This window comes from Petaurus breviceps, unplaced genomic scaffold, assembly GCF_028583685.1.
Source record: "Petaurus breviceps papuanus isolate PSGF00001 unplaced genomic scaffold, PetGlider_PUasm1.0 173, whole genome shotgun sequence".
NCBI lineage: Eukaryota > Metazoa > Chordata > Mammalia > Diprotodontia > Petauridae > Petaurus > Petaurus breviceps.
Window position 1 is genome coordinate 844,308 of NW_027185759.1, and position 22,297 is coordinate 866,604.

The following is a 22,297-nucleotide window of genomic DNA, read 5'->3' on the forward strand; positions in this document are numbered from 1 at the left end:
AGCCTGAGATCCAGAAGGAGAGGGAAGAGTGACACGAAGACCTGCGAGGTCTCAGCTCTGTGCTAAGCACTTCCGTCCTCCAGAGGCTGGTCATCTCTGAGGCAGACAGAGGTTCAGTAACCTTCCATGGTCACAGAGCTATAAGCATTGGAGGCTGGATTTGAACTCAGGTCTTCCTGACTCCAGGACTCTGTGTGCTGTGGTGCCCCCAAACTGTTTCAAGTAGGGGGAGCATCTCTGCCTAAGGAGGGGTGCAGAGAGCAAAGGGCTAGTCATGCAGGAGCTCCACTGCCCAGTCCTGAGTAGGAGGAGGCTGGTGGGGGCCCATCCAGGCTGAGCTGCCCCACAGCATGACTCCTGGGGCCAGGGCCAGGTTGGCTCTTGCTTCAAAGCCCCTCCCCAGGTCGATGGCCCCTAAAGCCAGAAGGCAGAGACTCCCAGAGGCCACCGCCTGTGGCCCAAGGTCTCATGGGGTGGAAGGAGCTGTCCAGCATCTGAACCTAGGATTAGGGTCGTTTGTTCTGCCCTCAGCTGAGGAGTCTGGAGGCCCACAGTTCCCAGGCTGGGGGGCAGTGCCCACTGCCACAGCCCTGGTTGCGCTAAAGCCAGTTTGATCAGCAGATAGGAGATCTTCACAGCTGGCCTTGGGGCACCATCAGCTCATTCTGGCCCCCACTCACCTGTTTCCTGTGGAAACTCCCTTCGTGGTCGGAAGACTGGGGAGTGGTTGGCTCCCAGGTCGGCGTGGGCCATCCCTCTCTCCAGGGTCCTACCCTGCTTCTCACCCATGGCACAGGCTTAGCCTGTGTGCCAGGGAGGATGCTCATGCCTGGCTCTCGCGGCAGCTTCTCGCAGGTGCCAAGGTGAATGAATTAACCAAGCACCGCCAGACTGCCCTTCACTTGGCTGCCCAGCAAGACCTGCCCACCATCTGCTCTGTCCTTCTGGAGAATGGGGTTGACTTCTCCGCTGTGGACGAAAATGGAAACAACGGTAACGTGACTAGTGCTGGGCCATGCGGCTGCTCGGGTCAGGCCTGGCTCCCTTTCTCGGCTCTGGCTTCCAGTCTGCAGGCCACTATCCAGCATTCAACTTGCTGAGGTCCCCCAGTGGGAAGGAAAAACTGTGTAAGGGAAGCCCAGACCACAGAGAACAGCAGCCAAGAACAGGGCCGTGGAAGGGCCGCGGGAGGGTGCCAGGCTCCAGAGCAGCCTTTGGCCCCGGAGTCGACGAGCCTTTCTTTGCAGCTCTCCATCTTGCGGTCATGCATGGTCGGCTGAGTACCATCCGGGCCCTTCTGACTGAGTGCAGTGTAGATGCAGAGGCCTTTAACCTGAGGTGAGCAGTATCCCTGGGCACTGGCGGCATACTGGGGGAATGGAGAAGGGGCTAGGAGCATTGGCAGTCCTGGAGCCTTTTGGCTGCGGGGCCCCTTCCTCCTGTGGGCTACATGCTCGGATGGTGGAGGGTCAGGTCCCATGGCCATAGCCACTGCACCACTGAACGCGTCTGTGATGGTGCTGGGCTAGAGAGGAAACACTCCCATTTGTCACCAGTCTCGATGGAGCCCCTCTCCATGCTGGATTGATCTCCCGCACGTGTCAGCCCTTTCCCGTGCTGGACATCTCTGCCCTGGGTCAACCCTCCCTGGGCCCCAGGCACGGAGCATTTCTGCCCCCTCCCTTTCTCTCATTCCAGCCAGTCATCCACTTGTCAAGTTTGTCACCTCCTCCTCCAGCATCTTTCATGCCCCGGAAGCACCTGTCTCCTCCAAATCTTCCTTTACACCGCCTGCTGCATCTCTGTGGGCATCGCGGCAGAGGCCCCATGTCTAAAGTTACTCTTTTCCAAAAATCCCATCTCCCCTCTCTGTGACTTTCCTGTGACTCTGGAGGAAGTTGTCTTGCTGAGTTATGCGTCTTGGTGCAGAAGCTTTGTTTACCCTTCTATTTTAGTGGTGAGCGGGCAGGCACGGAGGCCCCATACACTTTCTGGCTGTGTCCTTTGTCGGGCACAGCCTCCCTCCTGTCTGATCAAGTCCCTCCTCCTGCAGGCCCCCATTTTGGCTCTGAGGTTACCTCCCACTTACATTAGAGTGTGAGCCTCTTGAGGGCAGGAAGCCGTGTCAGGGCCCAGCTCTAAGGCCCCTCTTTGGCAGAAAGGGCCTCCTTGCACCTGGTGTCTTGGAGGAATGAGGCTGGACAAGGGAGCTGGCTGTGGGCAGGCCTGGGCTCCAGGAGGCCTCTGGGGAAGGCCAGACTTGATGCCTCCCTTCTCCCGCCTCTTTGTTAGGGGCCAGTCACCAATACACATTCTGGGTCACTATGGTAAGGAGAACGCAGCCGCCATCTTTGAGCTCTTCCTGGAGTGCATGCCCGAATACCCTCTGGACAAACCTGATGCTGAAGGGAACACAGGTGAGCGGGTGGCCTGGGGTCCCTCTGGAGCTGCAGGTCATTTCAGTGTTGGAGATTGGGCAGCAGTAGCTGGGGAGGGTCTGGGTGGGGCTGGCCATGCCTGGAAGATGGCAGCAGGAACCAGGCTGTCCTTGGGCACTGCCCGTCATGCACTTGTGGCTGTTTCAGTGCTGCTCTTGGCCTACATGAAGGGCAACGCCAACCTGTGCCGTGCAATCGTGCGTGCTGGGGCTCGCCTGGGCATTCACAATAACCAAGGGGTCAACATCTTCAACTACCAGGTGGCCACGAAGCAGCTTCTGTTCAGGCTCCTCGGTGAGTAGGCTGGGCCTGCCCCATCTCGCCACTCGGGCTCCCATCCCCCCCCAGTGGGGCTCCCACCCTCCCAGGCTCCCCAGCCTGCCTCCCTGCCCGGCCCCCAGACCAGGATCGTCCCTCAGAGGGGTCCCCCGGGTGGGGCGCGGCACCCCTGCGAGCGAGGGCTTAGCAGGTGCTGTCTGGCTGTGTCCCCTCCTCAGACATGCTGTCCAAGGAGCCTCCGTGGTGTGATGGTTCCAACTGTTATGAGTGCACGGCCAAGTTTGGGGTCACAACTCGCAAGCATCACTGGTAAGACGTCTGCTCTCTTCACGGCTCCCTTGGCCATGCAGGTGGAGTCGGTGCCTAGCTCAGCTGGTGAGCCCTGGGCTGGGTACTGGGCAAGAGGCAGAGTACCTCCCTCAGGGAGGGGGTGTCGAGCTTTAAGAAGGCCAGGAACGAGATGATTAGAGCAGGGATTGCCACAGAAGTGGGAGAGACCAGAGCATGTTTGGGGAACCCAAAGCCAGGTCACGCAAGCCTAGCCTGGGATTTTCCTGGGTTTGGGGTCAGACGCCCAGCCCGGGAAGCAAAGACAGCAGGAACATTGGGGTGGGGTGGAGGCCGTCTCTCCAGAAACCTCCAGAGACTTCACACCCCAGAGGGATGCCGTGACTCTGTGGTCCTGGGCACCCTGGATTTCTGAACGAAGAGGAAGGCGAGGGACAGGCCAGTGGCTCAGGAAGATCAGCCTGCCCGCTCAGGGGGCTGTCTTGTCCAGTCCAGGCACAGCTCCTGCCATGTGCTCATCCTCCCTTTGCTTAGAGACTTCCGGGGAGGGGGAGCTCACCACCTGCTAAGGCAGCAGAGGGGTGGGTATCGGGCATTATCGCTGCACTTCCCCAGACTCGGCCCTCAGCCCTGCTCCCTCTTTGGGGGCCTCCCAGTGGATCCACAGTCCGTCTAAACTGTAGCTGCCTTGCTTGGGACCCTCAGCTACTGCCTTTGTATGTTCTTTCATCCGTCCTCTGGAACTCTGGGTGGGCGTTATGTTCATGAGGATTAGTTAATAAACATTAATTAGCAGTCAGCTAGGAGAGGGAAAAGAAAAAGCATTTATAGAGTTCCTGAGAAAGCCGAGGGTACAAAGAGAGGTAGAAAACACAGCCCTACCCTTGGGGGCCCACAGTCTAACCTGGGAGATAGTGTACGAACGAGGGATAGATAGGATCATGCACCCAGATGAAGGAAACATGGAAAAAAGATTCTGAACGTGGTTCTCCCTCCTGGACCATTGCAGCCAAAGCTGGGGGTTTGCCTGCCCCAAGGCTCTCTCCACTCAGCCACCACTCAGTAAATTACAGGGGCTCCCTGGTGCCTCCAGCATCAAATACAAAATGCTTGGTTTGACTTTTGAAGCCCTTTGTGACCAGCCCCCTCCCACCTTTCCAGTCTTCTTACACCCCAGTCCTCTTCAGTCCAGTGACATCGCCTCCTGGCTGGGCCACCAACAAGGCCCTCCATCTTTTGGCCAGCATCCTCAGCCTGGTCCTCCAGGCCTTGAATGTTCTCCCTTCTCTGCTCCCATTCCTGACCTCCCTGGCTTCCTGAAACCCTGCCCCCCTTCTACAGGAAGCTTAATTCCAGAGCCTTCCTTCTATCATTGATTATTTCCTATTTATCATTTGTGGAGCTTGCTTTGTATAGATTTGTCCCCTTGTCTCTTCCATTAGACTGTGAGCTCCTTAAAGACAGTACTCTCTTTTCCCTCTTTTTGTATCCTTAGCGTTTAGCTCGGTGCCTGGCACCTAGTTGGGGCTTAATAAATGTTTATCAATTGATTGGTTGATTGAAGGATGCCAGGGAATCTCAGAGGTGAAGCTGAGAGAGAAAACTCGAAGAATGAGTGAACAGCAAGTAAAAAAACTCAGAGTTGGAGTATGGAGTGTCTTGTTTTAGGAACATCCAGCAGGCTGGGGTCACTGGATTGGCGAGTACTGCGGGAGTCAGCTTTAATAAGCCTGGAAAGGTAGAGGGGAGCAGGTCGTGAAGGACTTTAAAATCCAAATAGGAATTTTTGTATTTGCTATTGGAGGCAATAGGGAGCCACCGCAGTTTGTTGAGGGTGTGTTTCTTGGGGATGGGGAAGGTCAAACCTGTATTTTAGGAAAATCACTTTGACAGCTGAGTGTGGGATGGGGTTAGAGTGGAGAGAGACTTGAGGCAAGCAGATCCTCCCTCCCAGCAGCTATCCTGGGAGTCCACATGTGAGGTTAAGGGGGCCCTACACTAGAGTGGAGGCAGGGTGAAGACAGGTGCTGCAGAGGTGAAGTACAGGAAAGATTCTGGAGGAAGGGTTTGTGAAATAGATAAGAGATACCTCCAGGGGGTGAAATCAACAAGAGATGTTGCAGAGGTGAAATGACACGCCTTGGTAACTGATTGGCTAGGGGGTAAAGAGTGAGGTGACCAGGAGAACCCTTGGGTTGTAAGCTGGAATGCCTGGGAGGATGGTACCCTTGACAATATTAGGAAAGTTTGGAAGAGAAAGGGTTTAGGCCAGGGGGAAAGCTAATAGGCAATTGGAGTCTGGAAGTAGGGGAGAGGTTGGGGCTGGATAAGTAGATCAAGAATCCTTAGCATAAAAATGATCATTGAATTCTTGGGAGTTGATGAAATCATCAAGTGAAATAGTGTTGAGGGAGAAGAGTGGAGGGTCCACAATAGCCATGGGGGATGCCCAGGGCTAGTGAGCATGATCTGAATGAAGATCCAGCAAAAGGGAGGTAGGAGAAGCAGGAGAGAGGGGGTGTCCCCAGATCCCAGAAAGAAGAGAGTGATCAGCAGTGTCAGAGTCTATAGACTTTGATGAGGATGTGGATTGAGAAATGGCCTTTGAATTTTGACAGCTCTGGAGAGAGTATTTTCATTTGAATGATGAGTTTAAAAAAAGAAGAGGAAAGGAAGTGGAGACACTTTTTGGAGATAGTCTTCTCAAAGAGTTTAGCCACAAAAGGGAGGAAAAATAAGAGAGTGGTAGCCAGTGGAAAGGGATGGATTGGGTGAGGCTTTTTTGAGGATGTGGGAGAAGCCAGTAGAGAGGGACAGTGTCCAAGGCTGCAGAGAGGTCAAGAGGGAGGAGGTCTGTTAGATTTGATGAGTAAGAGATTGCTGAGAGCTGCTTCTTAAGTCTTTTAAAAGCTGTGTGTTCTTACCATGCATCAGCTCATCTAAGTCGTACCAGTTTTTCTGAAGTCCCATCCCATTCATATGCCCTCTTTTGCTTGGCCACTTCCCAGTTGATGGGCAACCTTAGCTGCTTTCTTGGATCTCTCTGGGGTGTAGCCTAGCAGTGGTGTTAGGAGGTCAAAGGGCAGGTGCAATTGAGTGACTTTGGGGCTGAAGTCCTCACTGCTCTCCAAGATGACCACAACAGCTTGCTCCTCCACCCATAATGCACTCATGTACTTGTTTCCCTACAACCCCTCCAGCATCTGCTATTTTTCTTTTTAAGAAAAGAGACTTAAGAAAAAGACTGACTTTTGTCAGTCTGATGGGTTTGAGGTGGGACCTCATAGTTGCTTTAATTTACATTTATCTTGTTATTAGTTATTTGGAACATTTTTTTTTATATGACTCTCTTGTTAGCTTGGATTTCTTCCTTGGAAAATTGCCTGGTCGTATCCTTTAACCATTTTTTAATTGGGGAGTGGCTCTTATTTTTACAAATTTGAATCCGTTCCTTACATATCTTGGATATGTAAGGTCTGCCTTTTTTAGAGAATTTTGTTGCAGAGGTTCTCCCCCCCCCCCCGTTTACTTGCTTTCCTTATAATTTTAGCTATGTTGATTTTGTTTGTGCAAAATCTTTTTAAATTTATCTAATCAAAATTGCCTGTTTTATTTCATGTGCTCCTCTCAGTCCCTCATTTGGTATCCATAAATTGCAAAGATAATTTCTTTGTTGCTTGCTTACTGTGAGCCGCCTCTAACACAGATCAGGATGGCATGGTATGTCCCCTTATCGACTCAGGTCATAACTTGACCCACCAAGACCTGCAGGAGGTTTTTCTGTCCTCTAGCCAGATTGCTGCCTGTCATAAACTTGGGGGGTTGTGGTGATTTTATTTATTTAATCTCAGGTGAAAGATTTTACATTTACCTCTCTAAATTTAATTTTACTGAGTTCAGCCCAAGACCTTCACCAACTGAGAACTCTTTAAATGCTGGTTTGGTTTTTATGTAAGCCACAAAAGTCCATGCTTTGATCCAAATCATTAGTGGCTAAAAATGTCTCAGCCCAGGGTCAGGGACACCCCAGATATCTGAGAAGCTCACTCCTCTCTCTCCTTCTTGACCCCGAGTGGCCAAAGGCCTCACTGTAACCTGTGGGTAATACTGTCTGTCTGCCCAGCAGGAGGCCTGGCCTGTGGTTGAAGCCATGGGCCCTGCTTCCCTTTCAAGGTAATGGGGAGCCTGTGGCTTTTTGAGGGTGGCCAGGCCTGAGAGATATAGCAGATGAGAAGGCTGAGACTGCAAGCCATTTAGCCAGGACTCCCCTACAGAGGGAGGGAGATCTGGAACCCAGGACAAGCATCCCTTGAATGACTGGAGAGTGGCCCGTCACCCCTGTGGGGTTTGTTCCTCCTCAGTGCGATGGGAGAAGGAACAGGGGATTCTCATCTCTGCCTGCTCTCTGGTTTAGGTCAGCCTTTCATCCTGACTAGCAGCCTTCCTTCTCAGAGGGCAGGCTTGTGAGCCCCATTGCTTCTTCCCACATGTCAGACTGAGGTCCTGGTCCATCAGGTGACATGGCCGTGCCCACGGGGCTCCCTCCACGGAGCACTCGGCCGGGACGCGCTGGGCCCGGGCTTGCTGGGCCGGGCCAGACGCACTGGGTTGGGATGTGCTGGGCCGTGAGGGACGCGCTGGGCCGCGGGGGCTGGGAGGGGCGCGCTGGGCCGGCTCTGTGGGCCTGGGCCTCCCCTCACGCCCCCTCCTCCTTCTCCCTTTGCTCCCACAGTCGGCACTGCGGACGCCTCCTTTGCCACAAATGTTCCACCAAGGAGATCCCCATCATCAAGTTTGATCTGAACAAGCCCGTGAGAGTGTGCAACATTTGCTTTGATGTTCTGACTCTGGGGGGAGTCTCCTAAGGGGGCCAGGGGCTGCCCTGGCTTCGTTCTCCTCGGCCCCAGCAGCCGCCCAGCCCACCAGTCCTGCAGCCAGGGAGAGGGAAGGCAGCGGCAACAGCCTTTGTCTCCCTCCTGCAACAGACTGAAAACAATTAAGGACCCCTAGTGATTGACTCCATTACCAATGATTTATAGATTGTCTTTGTATCAGGCTGTGATTGATGTCACCTGAGGTTTAAATTGGACCAGACCACTTGTGGCTGTGCTAGCCCCCCAGGAGAGCCTGGTGTTGAGGCCTGCGGCTGGGGAGGGGGCGCGCCTGCTGGGCCAGGGGTGCCTGTGACTCAGGCTGGCTGGGTGCCGCCTTGGGCTTCTGTGGAGGCTTCATCCCGCTAGGAAGGCTTCTCAAAGCTCAGTTGTAGTGCTCATGGGCACTTTGTAGAAACAGGGTTCGGAGAGAAGGATTGCCAGAAAAAAAGTGGCCTTAACAACAGAAAGCTTTACTAGGGGGCATCCCTGCTCTCCCATAGCTGCCCGGGCAGCAGGCTGACCTCTCCGCCATGTTTGGGGTACAGGACTGCTTCCCTGGAGGTGCCCCTGCTACGAGGGCAGCCCCTCCCGCCTCAGGAACACTGAGGGAGCCGTGTACTCGTGCTGGTGATGTTCGGGGGCTAGCTCAGCATCCAACCCACGCACACACCCACAGCAAACCTGGAATGTGTGATGCCCCCACCTACAGTCAGAAGAAAAATGCCCATGTTTAACCCATGTGGGACATCTCCTTTGGAACACAGGCTTCACTTATGTGGCTCAGATGTCCAAGGAGAGACAAGCCCAGGACTTGGCATCTTGGGTGCAGCCTTGGCTGGGAGGCCCCGTCTCCTCATCAAGGTCTTCCTGGTTCTCATCCTGTCAGTGTGGTCCTGAAGGCCAGAGGAGGCTCCTGGTGGCCCTCATTGGTGAGGAAGAGGGAGGAGAGGAGGGTTTTCTGTTCTCTCTTCAAAGAAGAGGCCATCATGCCTCCATCACGGCAAGGGAGGGCTCACCTCAGTCAGGGCCCGGGAAATGCCCCTGAGAAGAGGGACCGCCTCCTTGACCTCGTTCGCCTCTGCTGAGCCCAGTGCCTCTGGGCTCATCCTCCGGCAGGCTGGGTGGGCCTGTTCCGGGATTCCCCTCTTCCCTGCCCTGGCCAGGATGCTTCTGGAGCCTGTATTCAGCCACGTACATATGCACATACGTCTACACATATTTATACAGCAACTAGAATGGGGTCAGAGACAAGTGGTACTTTTTTATATTTCTGTGCTTTAGAGAGTGTGTACCCATCACACACACACACACACACACACACAATGTTTTAAGTGAGCATTTGGCTGCATTGCTTGTGTTGGAAAGACAAGTTCATTTAGGACCGTTGTTTGTTCAGGGCTGCCACATTCCACAAGGGGTTTGCTGGGAAAAGAACCTCCCCTTTGGTGAAGAACCGGGAGTGTCCCTTTATTCCATACACACGTGTGCACATGCATACACATGTCCACAATGCACGCACGCAATGCATGTTTACACAGTACAGCACCACACACATTGCATTCACACACATGTACACACATGCAAACTTCACGTGCACGCACATGTATTTACAAAGTGCAGTACCACACACGTGCGTTCCCACACCATGTGTGCGGACAGCTCAACACATGCATGCACATCCACACATGTGTATTCACACTGTGCACATATAACACTGATTTGCGGGCACACGCATTCACTTGCATCTGTATACATCACATGCACACATGCATTCGCACACATGCACACGCACACAGGCACACACACACACCTTTGCAGCCGCTGGCCAGCTTCCACGCTGGAGGACCTCTGCTCTTTGGGGCATGCATTTCCCTAAGCATATATCACAAGAATTCATTTTTTAGTTTGTAATTAGGTGAAACTTAAATTCTTTAATCCAAATAACTAATTCTGTCATGAGACGGCTTAGCCCATTTCTCCTCTTCCATTACTGAATCGTTGTTAACACTTAGTCTGAATCATGTGTTGAAATGTGCTGGGGACACACACACCATGTTGGTGGGTGTGCTGTGCTGTGCTATCAGGGTCAGTTGGCACATCGGGTACAGACCATCTTCACACCTTCCTGGCTGCTCCAGGGAGCCCCGGGGATGTGGATCTTCCTTATTCACAGTTGCAAAGTCCAGAGTGCTCAAGCAAGGGGACACTTGGGCCCAGCTCCCGGTCACAGCTTGTGCCCCCGTGAGCCAGGAATGTTGCAGCCTGTTGGGGCGACCCCCAAGTTGCACCTGCCCCAAGACTGTCATCCCTGAGGTGGGGAGCTGTGTGCACTGGGAGGGGGGGACACAGGCACTTTTAAGTTGGTTGGGATTTTTCCCCCAGACACCTTTCCCCCCAGGAGTTGGACCCATGTGGTTTTGACTTCCCCCCCCCCCCCATGTTGGAGGCTTGAGTCTTGGAATGACGGTGTGCCCCTTCTCACATGCTTTCTGTTCCAAGCACAGCCCCTGCCTCGTTCACTTACAGGGTGTCACTGGGGGCAGATCCAGCCTGTGGCTGTGACTTGGCCATAAGTCCGGTGTCCACCCAGAAATCAGCTCCGGCAGCCTGAATGGCAGTTAGTAATAAGGACAGCAAACAGCCTTGGTGGAAAGGCCTGGGAGTGAGAAGGGCCCAGAAGGCAGGTGTCTTCAGGGCTTGGCCATAACACTCCTAGAGGAGAGGAAGCTGGGGGATGACTCCCAAGGCCTCATTGTTCCCTTGGTTGTGTGGAGGGGGACAGAGCCATCCTGGAAATGGACTGACCAGTCCCTGCTGTCCCAAGAGCTCACTGACCGTTACCATTCGAAATGCCTTAAAAGACTGCAGATTCAGGCCTCTCCAGCTTTCTTTCCATGTGTGTAAATGGTACCTCAGCCTGATGCTTCCTAGTGATGCTGGCCGCTTTGGTCAAGCTGGCTAGCTGTCAGTGGGAAAGCCTCTGGGCAACACTCTGTGCCCCACTGTGTCTCTGGTCACGGGGTCCGAGGGTGGGGGTGCTGTGCAAAGGGAACGTCTGAGGACCACCAGGAAGTGGGCACATGCGGCCAAGGTCACCTTGGAGTCTGGAATAGAATGTATTTTTCCAAATGGATATTTGCATTAACTGTAATGATTCCTTGTAATAATACTAGACTGCATCAACCATGTACATTAAAATGAAAACCTTTGGTAACTGTGTGTGCAGTGATAGCAGGAATGCCCCGAGGGAGCACCTCATTGCCCTGGGCCAGCTGCCTGCCCATGCCAGTCTAGTGCACACCAGGCTGGCTCCTTTGTCCCACAGAGCCCGGGGGTGGTTGGTAAAACACTTGACATTTCTTTGCAAAGCTTGGGTAGGGAGGCCAAGTGAAGCACACTGGGTGTGGAGGTCAGGCCACATTTCTACTCTTGGCTCTGGTCACTTTTCATGACTCCTCTGGGCCTTGGTTCCCCTCTGTAAAACTGGGGTGATAATCTTGCCCCCTCTGCCTCACAAATGCTGCTGGATGTAAATAGCCTTCAGAAAGCATGAGGAGCACAGCCCTAAATCTACAGCTTGTAGCCAGGCGGGGCCCCGGGGGACCCGTGAGACCTTCACTTAGTGGGAGGTGATCCTGCTCCCCCAGACAGGGCTCTGGGCTGTTTGCCATCTTACTACAATGCCCCCAGTTTGAAATAATGTTCAGTGCTGTCCAACTCTTTGTGACCCCATTCGGGGCTTTCTTGGGAGAGATACTGAAAGCAGTTTGCCATTTCCTTCTCCAGAACCCTCATTTTACATTTGAGGAAACTGAGGCAAACAGGGAGAAGTGACTTGCCCAGGGTCACACAGCTAGTCAGTGTCAGGTCACATTTGAACTCAGAACACTGAGTCTTTCAAGACCTTAGGCACTGTGGCACCACCTAGCGGCCCTGTGTTTGGAATTATACCTTATGGTCTTTTGGAAGGGTGTAACATGATTAAATAGGCCTCAGCATTCTCTATGAAAAGCAAAGCTGCTTGTGCAAATTAAAGTAGAAATTAGGAGGGAAAGGATTTGTTTAACTGAAAACAAGTAGGGAAGGATCCAATTACCTTGGCTATTTGAAAGGGAGGGTTCTCACCAAGTTCCCTCTAAAATGCCTCTGCATTTGTGCATTTCATTATTCCATGCCTTGTATTTCAGAGAAGCCAAAGGGTATTGGGTGAGGGTCTGAATGGTCATCCTTCCCCAGAATCGCCCCCCCCCCCGCCTGAAGCAGGGAGGTCCTGACCCGTGGCTTGAGCCTTCCTCTCTGGCCAGTCCTGCTCTGTCTCCAGGGCTGGCCCCTCCTCCAGGCTGGGAGACCTGAACAGGTGGTTGTCCTGGGCCTTCTCTTTCCCCTCTTCCCCAGGTCACTTGGTGATCTCATCACCTTCCACTACAGTTAGTATCTCTGTTCTCGGATCTATGAATCCGGCCCTAACCTCTCTCCTGTCTTCCAGTCTGTTGGGCCCACTCTTCCAAGTTCTGGGTGTCCATTCATGAGGGAAGGAGAGTTCTGCCTCAGGCCTGGCCTGAGAGACCTCTAGTGGGGCCTCTCCCACTTTGGAATCCTTTCTCAGGGTGCAGTGTAGGCAAGGTCTGGTGCCTGGGCAGAGGTCAGCAGAACCATTTGTCTTCTTCAAAACCTGTTTCTAAGTTTTTGGCCATCTTCTCTGTGAGACAGACGGTTCTCATTGGGGACTGGCTCTCAGGGAAGGCCTAGCCATGCTTCACCTTTACCTTGAATCTCCCCGCCAAGTCTGTAACCAAGATCAAATCATCTCTATCACTGTGCATGGATGGGACATGTCAGTGCAGTCCCCTACAATCTTAGATACCCTCCCCTTAGGCTACTTGAGGGCAGGGTCCATCTTTGCTTCTTTGTTGTTTATTATCACAGATGCTTTAATAATGTATTTTTTTTAAAAAATAGTGTTTTTTCCAATTACATATAAAAAGTTTTTTGCATTCTTTAAGTATTTTGAGTCCTAAACTTCCCCCCAAGCAACTTGATACAGGTTACACATGCACAGTCATGCCAAACATTTCTATATGTCACATTGTGAATGGAAACATGGGAAAAAAAGAAAAAGGAAGTGAAAGACTATGCTCCAGTCTGCATCCTGTCTTTGCTGTCTGGCACACAGGGTGCATCTAGTGAATGTTGTTTGAGTCATTCATTCACAAGGCTGGTCCTGCTATTGAAAAGGGAGGTCAAGGAGAGTTGAACAGGAATTGGGGGCTCCTGGGCTTGTCTAGCCTGCAGGCCACCCGGCCTAAGGTGGCTGTTCTCAGAGGGCGGAGGGGGCCCTACCCTCTCATTGCACTCACTGACCTCTAAGTGACATTTCAATCATTCTCTTAAGCGCCTCCATGGTCATGGTGCCCAGCACTGTGCTGAGCTCTGAGTTTTTCAATGCCAAAGCTGTGACTGTGACCCAGGACCCCAAGGAACAAGGGGCTCCTGGCTGCTCTGAGTTCTCAGATCTCAGCCTTGGTCCACCTCGGATCTGGGCTCTGGCAGGGCTGATGGGGAGGGGAGGAGGGCTGGGCTAAGGGTGGGAGGCCTGAGAACCTCCCCCCCCCCCAACACTGGCCATTATCCCCACTCCCAAGGGATTCTGGGTGGGTCAGGTCCCCTCTGAGGCCCACCCTCCCTCCAGGCTGCTCATCCTGAATAGTCACTTCAGCCTCAGAGTCCCCTCCTTCCTACTGGACAGCTCCACCCATAAGCCGTGGAAGGAAGGGTCTGCCTCTCCAGTCTGGTCTCCCCTTCCCCCTCACACTCTCTGGGCTTCACCCCCGGCTCCCCAGGCACCTCTGCAATTTCAGAAGTTCCCTGGGGGCAGGGAATTTCTTTTATTTTCTTTCTCTTCCCCTTCCCTCCCTCCCTCCCAGAACTCAGAGGTCCCTCCATTCTTCTGTCCAGGTCTGGGCTCTCCTGACAACACCCCTAAGACCTTAGTCTTGCAAGATGCAGCTGCTGGCCAGCGGTGGGCAGCCCGGGTACTCCTGCAGGCTCGGGCTGTCCAAGTCTCCTCGGTCACCGTGGTGGGTGGAGCTCATCTGGCCAGTGGGGGGGCCTGTGGTTCTCACACACACACATCGCGGCTTCTTCCCGCCTGGCTGATACAGTTTCCGGGGGACCCCTGTCCAGTCCCTGCTGATGCCTCCACTGAGGATGGGAGAGCAAAAAGTCAGCCTCCTGGGGGCCGTGGGACCTCTCAAAGAGTGGGCAGGAGGGGGAGAGGGGCATGTAACTCTTGGACGATGGTCCACTTCTGGGTTTTTTTTTTTTTTTTTGCTTTTTGGAGGGGGGAGGCAGGGCAATTGGGATTGAGTGACTTGCCCAAGATCACATGGCTAGTACATGTTAAGTGTCTAAGGCTGGATTTGAACTCAGGTCCTCCTGAATCCAGGGCCAGTGTTCTATTCACTGTGCCACCTAGCCACCCCATCCACTGCCCTTTTCAATGTTTTATAAAAAAAATTCACATTAAGCATCCAAAGGGTATGTAGAATGGGTGGGCAGTGTCCAAAGCTCTGGGTTCAAATCCTAACCCTGCCACTCACTACCTGTGGGGACTTGGGCAAGTCCTCTCCCCTTTCTGGGACTCTGTAAAATGAGGGGCCAGAATCAACAACCTGGAAGGCTGAATGTGTGAACCCTGAGAGCTGAGGAGGGTAGGGAGAGAGAAGAGAAGGAAGCTGAGGCAGTCTGGGTGAGCACAGATGGCTGGGAGTATGATGAGAGGGAGAGGTTGGTCAGCAGTGCTAGGGAGGTCCTGAAGGACGAGGTCTGAGAAGAGTTACTCAGTTTGGGTAGTGAAGCGATAACTAGTAATTTTGGAGGGAGCAATGAGGTCTGGAGGCAGCTTTTAAGAAACACGGGGGTGCAGAGGAAGTGTAGACGGTGAGTGGGGGCACTGAGTGTAGACAGCTTTTTTCTAGGGGGCTGGAGAGATAGAGGGAGCCAGCCTGAGAGGGCAGATCCTTGGGCACATTGAGAGGCACCAATGGAGAGGGAGAAGTGTCAGGTTGAGGAGCAGAGGCATGATGGAGGAGGTCAGTCTGCTGGAGAAGATGGGCAGCTGTGGGGAAGGGTGGACTGGGAAGCAGGGAGTGCCCACCCAGTGCCCAATGTCTTCTCAGAAAGTACAGGTGGGGGGAGACATAGGTTCAGAGCTTCTGCAGGGAGGGATGTGTGACTCTAGAATGTGTCCGGTCCTGTGCCCAGTCTCTCTGATAAGGATTTGGTGTCCAAGATATATAGATAATGAATGGAAATGGATAAGGACAAAAGCCATTGTCCAAGAGATAAGGGGTCAAAGAATTCTCCAAAGGACAGTGGGCCACAGGAAGGAAAGCTCCCAAACACTTACATAAGAAAGATTCAAAGTGAGATAGCCCACGGGTTTCACCCCACACTAGCAACTGGCAAAGATGACAAAGGACAGGATGTGTACAGACAAGTACACTGATGCATTGCTGGTGAAGCTGAGAATTAGCAAAATCGTTCTGAAAAAGTGATTTATGATTATGCAAACATGTTCCTGTTCTTTGACCTAGGGATTTTGCTGTCTTGTATAAACCCCCGGTCACTGAAAACAAGAGAACAGGGACTCCTGGCTGTTCCCCACACACAGGATTCCCTTCCCACTCCCCAGTCTGAGCCAGAGCCACTGGGGCCTGGATTCAAATCCTGCCTCTGCCATTGACTACCCCGGGACTTGAGGCAAGTCACCTCACCTATCCAGGCCTCAGTTTCCTCCTCTGTCAAGCATCACAGTGCAAAGCAGTGGGACTAGAGTCAAAAAGTCCTGAATTCAAATCCAGCCTCAGAAATTTACTAGCTGTGTGATCTTGGGCAAATCATTTCACTTAATCCAAGCTTCCTCAACTATAAAATGGGGATGACAGCACCTACTTCTCAGGGTTGCTGTGAGGACTCTAAGAGATAATAACAGTAAAGCACTTAGCACAGTTCTCAGCACACAGTGAGCACCACATAAATGCTAGCTATTGTTGCACTTACATTTAAGCACCTATTATATGCCTGCACCAAGTGCTTCACAAATATGCTCACACTGGATTCTTACAACAACCCCATGGGGGCAAGAGAAGTAGGTCAGGAAAGCGAGGCTCTGATAAACGGGGACCCACATAAGAGAGACAAGGTCCAAAGCACTTCCAAGGGACTCCCCAAGGAAGGGACCCAAACAGCAGCCAAGCAGGTGCTCTGAGGAGGGCTGGTCCCCCCAGGCTTTCTGCCCATTTACCTCTGCTTGGAGCACCAGAACCGGCCCGAACTACCCGAGCTCCACTCCGAGTTACACGCGGGGAAGTGCCGTCTCTGCTGGTTTTCTGTCTCCCTGGCTGTGACTCCCTGGGCCATGGTGGCCTCAGCCAGGAGGAGTGCCGGAGTGGCGTCTCCGTTCTCCTTGTAGAACCTTCCAATCAGCTTTCCTGGGGGCAACAGGTCAACATGAGCACAGCAGGGGTAGGGGCGGACTTGTCCCCACCTGCGGAGCTCTGGGCCTCAACGTCTGACCAAGAAGCAGCAGTTTCTCCCTGCCCCAGCCTCCCTCCACTATCTCTGGCAAATCCTCCCCATCTTGCAAGGCAAAGTCCTCTCAGTTATGTTCTCGAGGGCAGGGACCCATCCACCTATAGAGCACTTCCTCTGGGTCAGTGAAAGTCTTCCGTATGAATGATTTTACGAACACCAAGTTTGTCCTGTGTGTCATGGAGAGCGCTAGGAGGCACAGTTCCTGTCCTCAGGTGCTCACAGTCCAGTGGAGACACATAACGCAGTCAAGAGTAGCCATCAAACAAAATAATACAGAGAAGATACACCTGAGGTGACAGGTGTTAGCAGAGTCCGTGCTGTCTGCCGACCCGGAGTTCCAGGGAGGAAGACTTAAGTTGCACGAGAACTCCCAGAGAGTAGAGACTAGCTTGGGCTTCTGTTTGTATCCTTAGCACTCTGCATAGGGCTTTGCCCATAGTAAGCATTTAATTACAAATGAATAAAATGCTTCATTCACTCATGTGAACTGGATTTTAATGGCTCGATGAACAGAAGGGCATTCTAGGCATCAAGAAAGGTCTGAGTAAAGACCTGGAGGTGAGGAATCTCAGAGTATTTGGAAAACTTCCTGGTTTGGCTATAGGAGACATTACATAAAGGGGAAGAGCTGGTCACAAAGCTGGGAAGAGGCATCTTGCTGACTCATCTGAGCCTTTCCCTGCATTCTTTTCTGATGTCCAAGCAAGACTTCTAGGTTAGACTTCTTTATGGATTAGGGTTCTGTGGCAGTCAAGTCCTGGAAACTGGCTTCAGTTTAAAATTTTTTAAATTTCTAAAATGTCCCCAAAATTGTTGAAAGAATCTAAGAGTCTGAGCTCAAATGACCGGCCACACACCACCTGACCTCAGTGAAATAAAATAAGCTAGCCTCAGACTCACCCTCCATGATGATGCACATAGTGGTGAGGCAGTATTTGTGAAGGAGTGCCCCAATGGAAATCTCTTACTATGCTACTCTAGGAAATGCCTTTCCTCTGAATTCATTCCTTTGGCTCACTACTGAAAGGTAGGTATATCAGTGGGGGCTCAGGTGGATGTGTGGACTAGTGCCTCTGGTGTGAGGGCCTTTTCAGGGCTACTCACCCACCTTTGGTGTCCACCTGCTACTCAATTCTCACTTTTGACTTCAAGAAATTGTAACATGCAGAGTGGTTATACCCCAGTAAAAACTATCTTGGCACACAGGGTAACCCAGGTAACTGACAGGCCTCACATCCATTGCTGAGTCAGGCGTACGTCTATCCCAAGCATGTGAAGATTTCCCATAGCAGAATGGGTAGATGAGAACAGTTTGTTCCAACGGCCATGAAGGTGGCTGAAGCAGGTGCCGCAGAGCACTTAGAGCTTGGTCAGACATTGAAGACACCAAAGCCATCCACTACATCCTGGGCCACTGACGGTCATTGTGATGACAATGGAAGAGAGAGTGAGGCTGACCACTGTACAGCTCTGCCTCACTGAAATCCAGTTCACGAGCCTGGGAAGACATCATCCCACAAGGTCACTGGCTCTCTTCAAAACAAAGGACAAGTGAGTTCAGATGCAGAAATCCAGAGGATATCTCCGGAGTTCAGCTTGTGAGTATGAGGTGGGGAGGGGGGACCAGAAAAGCAGGCACTTGGGAGAGGCGTGGCAGAAAACGACAGCAAAACTGGCAGACTTCTGGCCCCAGGAGCACTGAGATCCAAGGAGTGTCTCTTTCTCTTGGGGATATGTCTATTCTCTAGGAACACACCTGAAGAGTCACCCTGCACCTTGTACAGCAGGCATCTGATAATTCTTAAACTGGAGTAAGATGTGTACCTTCCCAGTTTTATCTGCCATTGGACCTCCTCCGGGCCTCTTGGTTCCCACCAACTAGTGGGCTCAGTGGCTCCCTGTCACTCTGTGCTGAGCTGGCTTCACCTCTGGACCTTGCCCTGCCTTCTAAGCCCATCCCTCATCCTGACACATTATCAACAACACCTGTTTTAAGTCCTGGCCATGAACTTTAATCAAACTGGGGAAACAGAACACACCCAAAAGGAGAGCCGATAATGAAGGTGAAGGCAGGAGCAGTTCTTGAGCCCGAGGGCCTTGAAGGAGGCCTGTGCATGGGTGTGCTTGGCCTGGAACCTGAAAGAAGGGGAGGGCTTACTTAAGTAGAGAGAATGGGGAGGGCACACCAGGCATTGGAATAAAGACGGAAAGGATGTTTAGGAGAGGCTCATCTATGACAGAGAACAGCAGAGGACGACATTGTAGAAATGCTGGCCACCCCGTTGTCACTCTGATGGTAGTGAGCCCTGCATTTTCTAGGCAGTGGAGTCAATGAAGATTTGGAGGCTGGGGCTGCCCAAGTGGGTTTTAGGGAGACTATTTTGGCAGCTGATTGGGAGTGAATGGAAGGGGACTGGAGGCAAGGGAGGTCAGAAGAGTGGGGGCAGTCCAAGAAAAAGGAAATGGCCTTTTTTTTCCTTTGGTGCTCTCCAAGAATAAGCCAAAGCCTTTCTCCTTTTCCAGAACATGATTCCTCTTCTACAAAGTGAGGAGGTCAGACTCCAAAATCTCTTAGGTCCAAAAGAATAATGGAGAAGAGGCTGGAGACCAGGCCAAATGGGGATCAGCTGAAGGAACTGAAGACATTTCACTTGGAGAATGGAATATTTAGGGGAATATGACAACCATCACCAAGTACAAGAAAGGCTCTTCTGTGGAAGAAAGGTTAATAAACATTTAGCAGCCACCTACTGTGGGCCAGGCTCTGTGCTCAGCACTGAGGATACAAAAAATGACAAAGGACAGCCCCTGCCCTCAAGGAGCTTACCATCTAATGGGGGAGACATTCAGGAATACCAGAAAACAGTTAACAAGTTAAGTGGAATTAAGAGGGCTCAGAGAAGACTTTTGTGGAAGCCAGGGAGGTCACCAGTTGGAGCAAAGGAGGAAGAGTTATGGGAACAGGGGGCAGCCAGAGAAAATGCCTGGAGCTGAGAGAGACCAGAGCATTGGATCAGAGTATGTGGCAGGGAATAAGACAACTGAAGACACAGCAGGGAGTCAGGTTATGAAGGGTTTTGAACCTGAAACAGCATCTTATGTTTCATCCTGAGGCTGATGGGAAGTCACCAGAGTTTGAGTGCAGTGCAGGAGGCAGGATGCCATGGTGAAAAGTGGGCTTTAGCAAAATCACTTTGCTAGCTGATCAGAGGATGGATTGGAGGAGTGGAGAGGTCTGAGGCAGGCTACTAATGGCTGTTTTATTTGTCTTTCCTTCCCAAAGAGGACCTTGGCATCAGGGAAATGATGACGTGACTTACCGTTGACTTTGATGTGAGGGAGAGAGGGCCATGGCAAGGTCCCCAGCCTCCCTTTCTCCTCCAAAGCCATCTGGATCCAGTGACCAACCCTGAGGGTCTTCCCCTCTCAGCTTGATTTTTTTTTTTTCTGATTAAAGGGGCCATCCCTTGACTTACTTCTTAAAGAGGCCTATTCCCCAAATGGGCATTACCTCACTCACAGCGAGAACCTGAAAAGGCCTTCACCTCAAAGGGCCAGGGCCTCCCATTGCATTCTGGGTTGTCTCCAGTCATCCTTATGAATAGTGGTCAGCATGCTCTAGCAGAAAAGGCAGCTAGCTGGTAGAGTGGGCAGAGTGATGGGTCTATAGTCAGTAAGACCTGAGTTCAAATCTAGCCTGACACTACCTAGTTGGGTACCCTTGGGCAAGTCACTAAAACTGTTTTGCTTAATCCACCAGAAAAGATGGCAAACCCCACAAGCAGTATGAATGTGCTATGGTCTAGAGGGGCACCAAGCCAGACAATCCCAGAAGCCGAGGCTGCTTCAGATGTAACAAGGAGCTCCCTCCTTGGAGTCTATGGATCACTCGTCAGAAATGGCCCCGGAGGGTTACACGAATCATCTGAGTGTGATCTGAGCGCTCAGCCGCACGTGGCTCTTAGGCCACCTCCAGATCACAAGAGCGGGTATGAAATCATCCCAGCACCTGGGATGGGCACAAGAGGGCAAGGAATGAGGGTGAAGCGGGTGTGGAAGGGACATCAGCCACAAACTGCAGGGTTTGGTCTGTGTCCTGCCAGGCACCAACTGGTGCTCAGGAGAGCCTGGCCAGCAGCTGGCCTCCTGGCAGTGCCTGCCTAGTCTTTCTTTGCCCGTCCACATCACACTGAGTCTGAGATCCTCGTCCTTAGTTGAGGGAATTTAACTCAGTGGAGATTTATTAGGCCCCAAGTATGAGACTAGTTACTGGGGATAAAATTAATCAGTCCCTGGCCATGCGGGCCTAACGTTCTACAGGGGGAGAAGACAACTTCCTGAAATAGGGCATCAAGCTCTCTTTTTGGTCCTGGCTTTTGGGAAGCCCAGTGATTCTGAAATCCTCTGTTTTCAATATGTTTTCCAGGTCCTGTTTTAAAAATTGAAATATGGAACACCTTACATTTCCTTCATTCCAGCTTTTGACTTTGTTTTGCATTTTTTGCTGTCTCACAGTCATTAGTTCTATTTGGCCCCCTCTAATTTTCAGATAGGTTTTTCTTAGGTAAAATTCGGTACTTTCTTCTCCAAAATATTCATTATTTTTTCATAGCTTTCTCTTCTCTTCCCCCATTTTCATTTGGATTTTAAAACAATGTTTAAAAGCATCTTCCAGACACTCTTGTTTCATGTCTTTTCCGATTCCGGTTGGACTCGTACTCAAGATCCTTTGCCTTCGTAGCTGTATTTGGGCTGCTTCCTCTGGACTGTCACCTGTCCCCAGAAGAGCTCTTTACGGCGGGTTTCTTCTCCTGTGTGCTCATTTTTACAGCCTTCTTCATGCCTTTCCACTTCAGACGATGCTCTCACCGCTTTTGGGGGGAATTCTTGCAGCTGCCCCAAATTCAGGTTTTCTTGTCCCTTCACCATGCCCCCTCCCCTTTTATAAGCCAGAGACTGACCTGGTGTGGGGACAGAGAACCACAGGAAATGGCCATTTCCCAGTAAGGCACTTCCTGGAGAGGGGTCCCACCCTGAGAAACCCTGGCAGGGCCTGGGGGAAGGGGAGAGGAGGTGCGCACCTACAAACACGTAGTTCTTCTCATAAAACAGCAGCCAGTCTCGCAGAATGAGCATCTGTGAAGGAGAAAAGTCTGACACATCATCGTTCAGTCCTTTCTCCGAGAAGTCCCCAGTCACAAAGGCTCGAGAGGCATCTCGACCTGCAGCAGGGTAGAGCACAGATCCCCTATTGCTGTGAACAGCCTGAGATGACAAGGCAGCTGGAACCCCTCCCCCCAGCCCTGCAGGGGGCACAGCACAGGTCACCTGCTGGTGTGAATACCCAGAGATGTCAACACAGCTGGAGCCCCCCCCCCCAGCCCTGCAGGGGGCACAGCAGGTCACGGTGGGTCCTCCCCACCCCCACCCCGCGGCCTGGCCTCAGGTTCCCGCACCTGCTAGGCCCCCGTAGGCGCGGCCACGCGCGTAGTGGGCCTGCCCGGCCCCCACGTCGAACACGCGGCCCAGCAGCGCCAGGTAGAGGCCGGGTTCGCCCGTGGCGCCGCGGTAGCGGGCCAGCTCCGAGGCACGAAGCAGACGGGGCCTTGCTGCAGCCTCAGGGCCACCTAGCAGCCAGGCAGCCGCCGCCGCCGCCGCCGCCGCCCCGGCCACGGCCACCGCCACGGTCAAGGCCAAGCCCGGCCGAGGCCCTGCACCGCCACCCGTGTTCCTCCTCTTCCTCTCCATAGCCGTCTGGGCCTGTTCTCCGCCCCTCACCAAGATGGCGGCCGCCGGCCCTCGGCGTGCCCCTACCAAGATGGC

General features: G+C 52.5%; 2 protein-coding genes across 3 annotated transcripts in view; one reads left to right on the top strand and one right to left on the bottom strand.

Annotated features, from left to right (window-relative positions):
- Positions 1-11,093, top strand: part of ANKFY1 (ankyrin repeat and FYVE domain containing 1) — a 75,229-nt gene extending 64,136 nt beyond the window's left edge. The window contains exons 20-25 of the mRNA XM_069083255.1: positions 846-993; positions 1,248-1,338; positions 2,293-2,417; positions 2,586-2,732; positions 2,936-3,026; positions 7,738-11,093. Of these exons, the coding sequence (XP_068939356.1) occupies positions 846-993; positions 1,248-1,338; positions 2,293-2,417; positions 2,586-2,732; positions 2,936-3,026; positions 7,738-7,870 (735 nt within the window). The 3' untranslated portion in view covers positions 7,871-11,093. The remainder of the gene's footprint in view (positions 1-845; positions 994-1,247; positions 1,339-2,292; positions 2,418-2,585; positions 2,733-2,935; positions 3,027-7,737) is intronic.
- A 1,684-nt stretch (positions 11,094-12,777) lies between these two features.
- On the bottom strand, positions 12,778-22,281 carry CYB5D2 (cytochrome b5 domain containing 2). 2 transcript variants are annotated; one of them, XM_069083256.1, is made up of 4 exons: positions 21,931-22,272; positions 21,556-21,696; positions 16,185-16,371; positions 12,778-14,080 (listed from the first exon to the last, which is right to left on the bottom strand). In XM_069083256.1, the coding sequence occupies exons 1-4, from the start codon at positions 22,220-22,222 to the stop codon at positions 13,867-13,869; spliced, it is 834 nt and encodes a 277-aa protein (XP_068939357.1). In that variant the 5' UTR covers positions 22,223-22,272; the 3' UTR covers positions 12,778-13,866. The 2 variants fall into 2 exon arrangements, with proteins under 2 accessions (XP_068939357.1, XP_068939358.1); XM_069083257.1 differs by lacking the exons at positions 12,778-14,080; positions 16,185-16,371 and adding an exon at positions 20,689-21,435 and having other exon boundaries at positions 21,931-22,281.
- Between the last annotated feature and the right edge of the window lie 16 nt (positions 22,282-22,297).

What these genes read in the sequence shown, in the direction of transcription:
- CYB5D2 (XM_069083256.1), bottom strand. Translation starts at nt 22,222, where the DNA reads ATGGAGAGGAAGAGGAGGAACACGGGTGGCGGTGCAGGGCCTCGGCCG. An exon ending in GAAGAACTACGTGTTTGTAG is followed by an intron (nt 16,372 to 21,555) that starts GTGCGCACCTCC and finishes TGTTGCCCCCAG; the next exon opens with GAAAGCTGATTGGAAGGTTC. An exon ending in TTCTGGTGCTCCAAGCAGAG is followed by an intron (nt 14,081 to 16,184) that starts GTAAATGGGCAG and finishes TCCCATCCTCAG; the next exon opens with TGGAGGCATCAGCAGGGACT.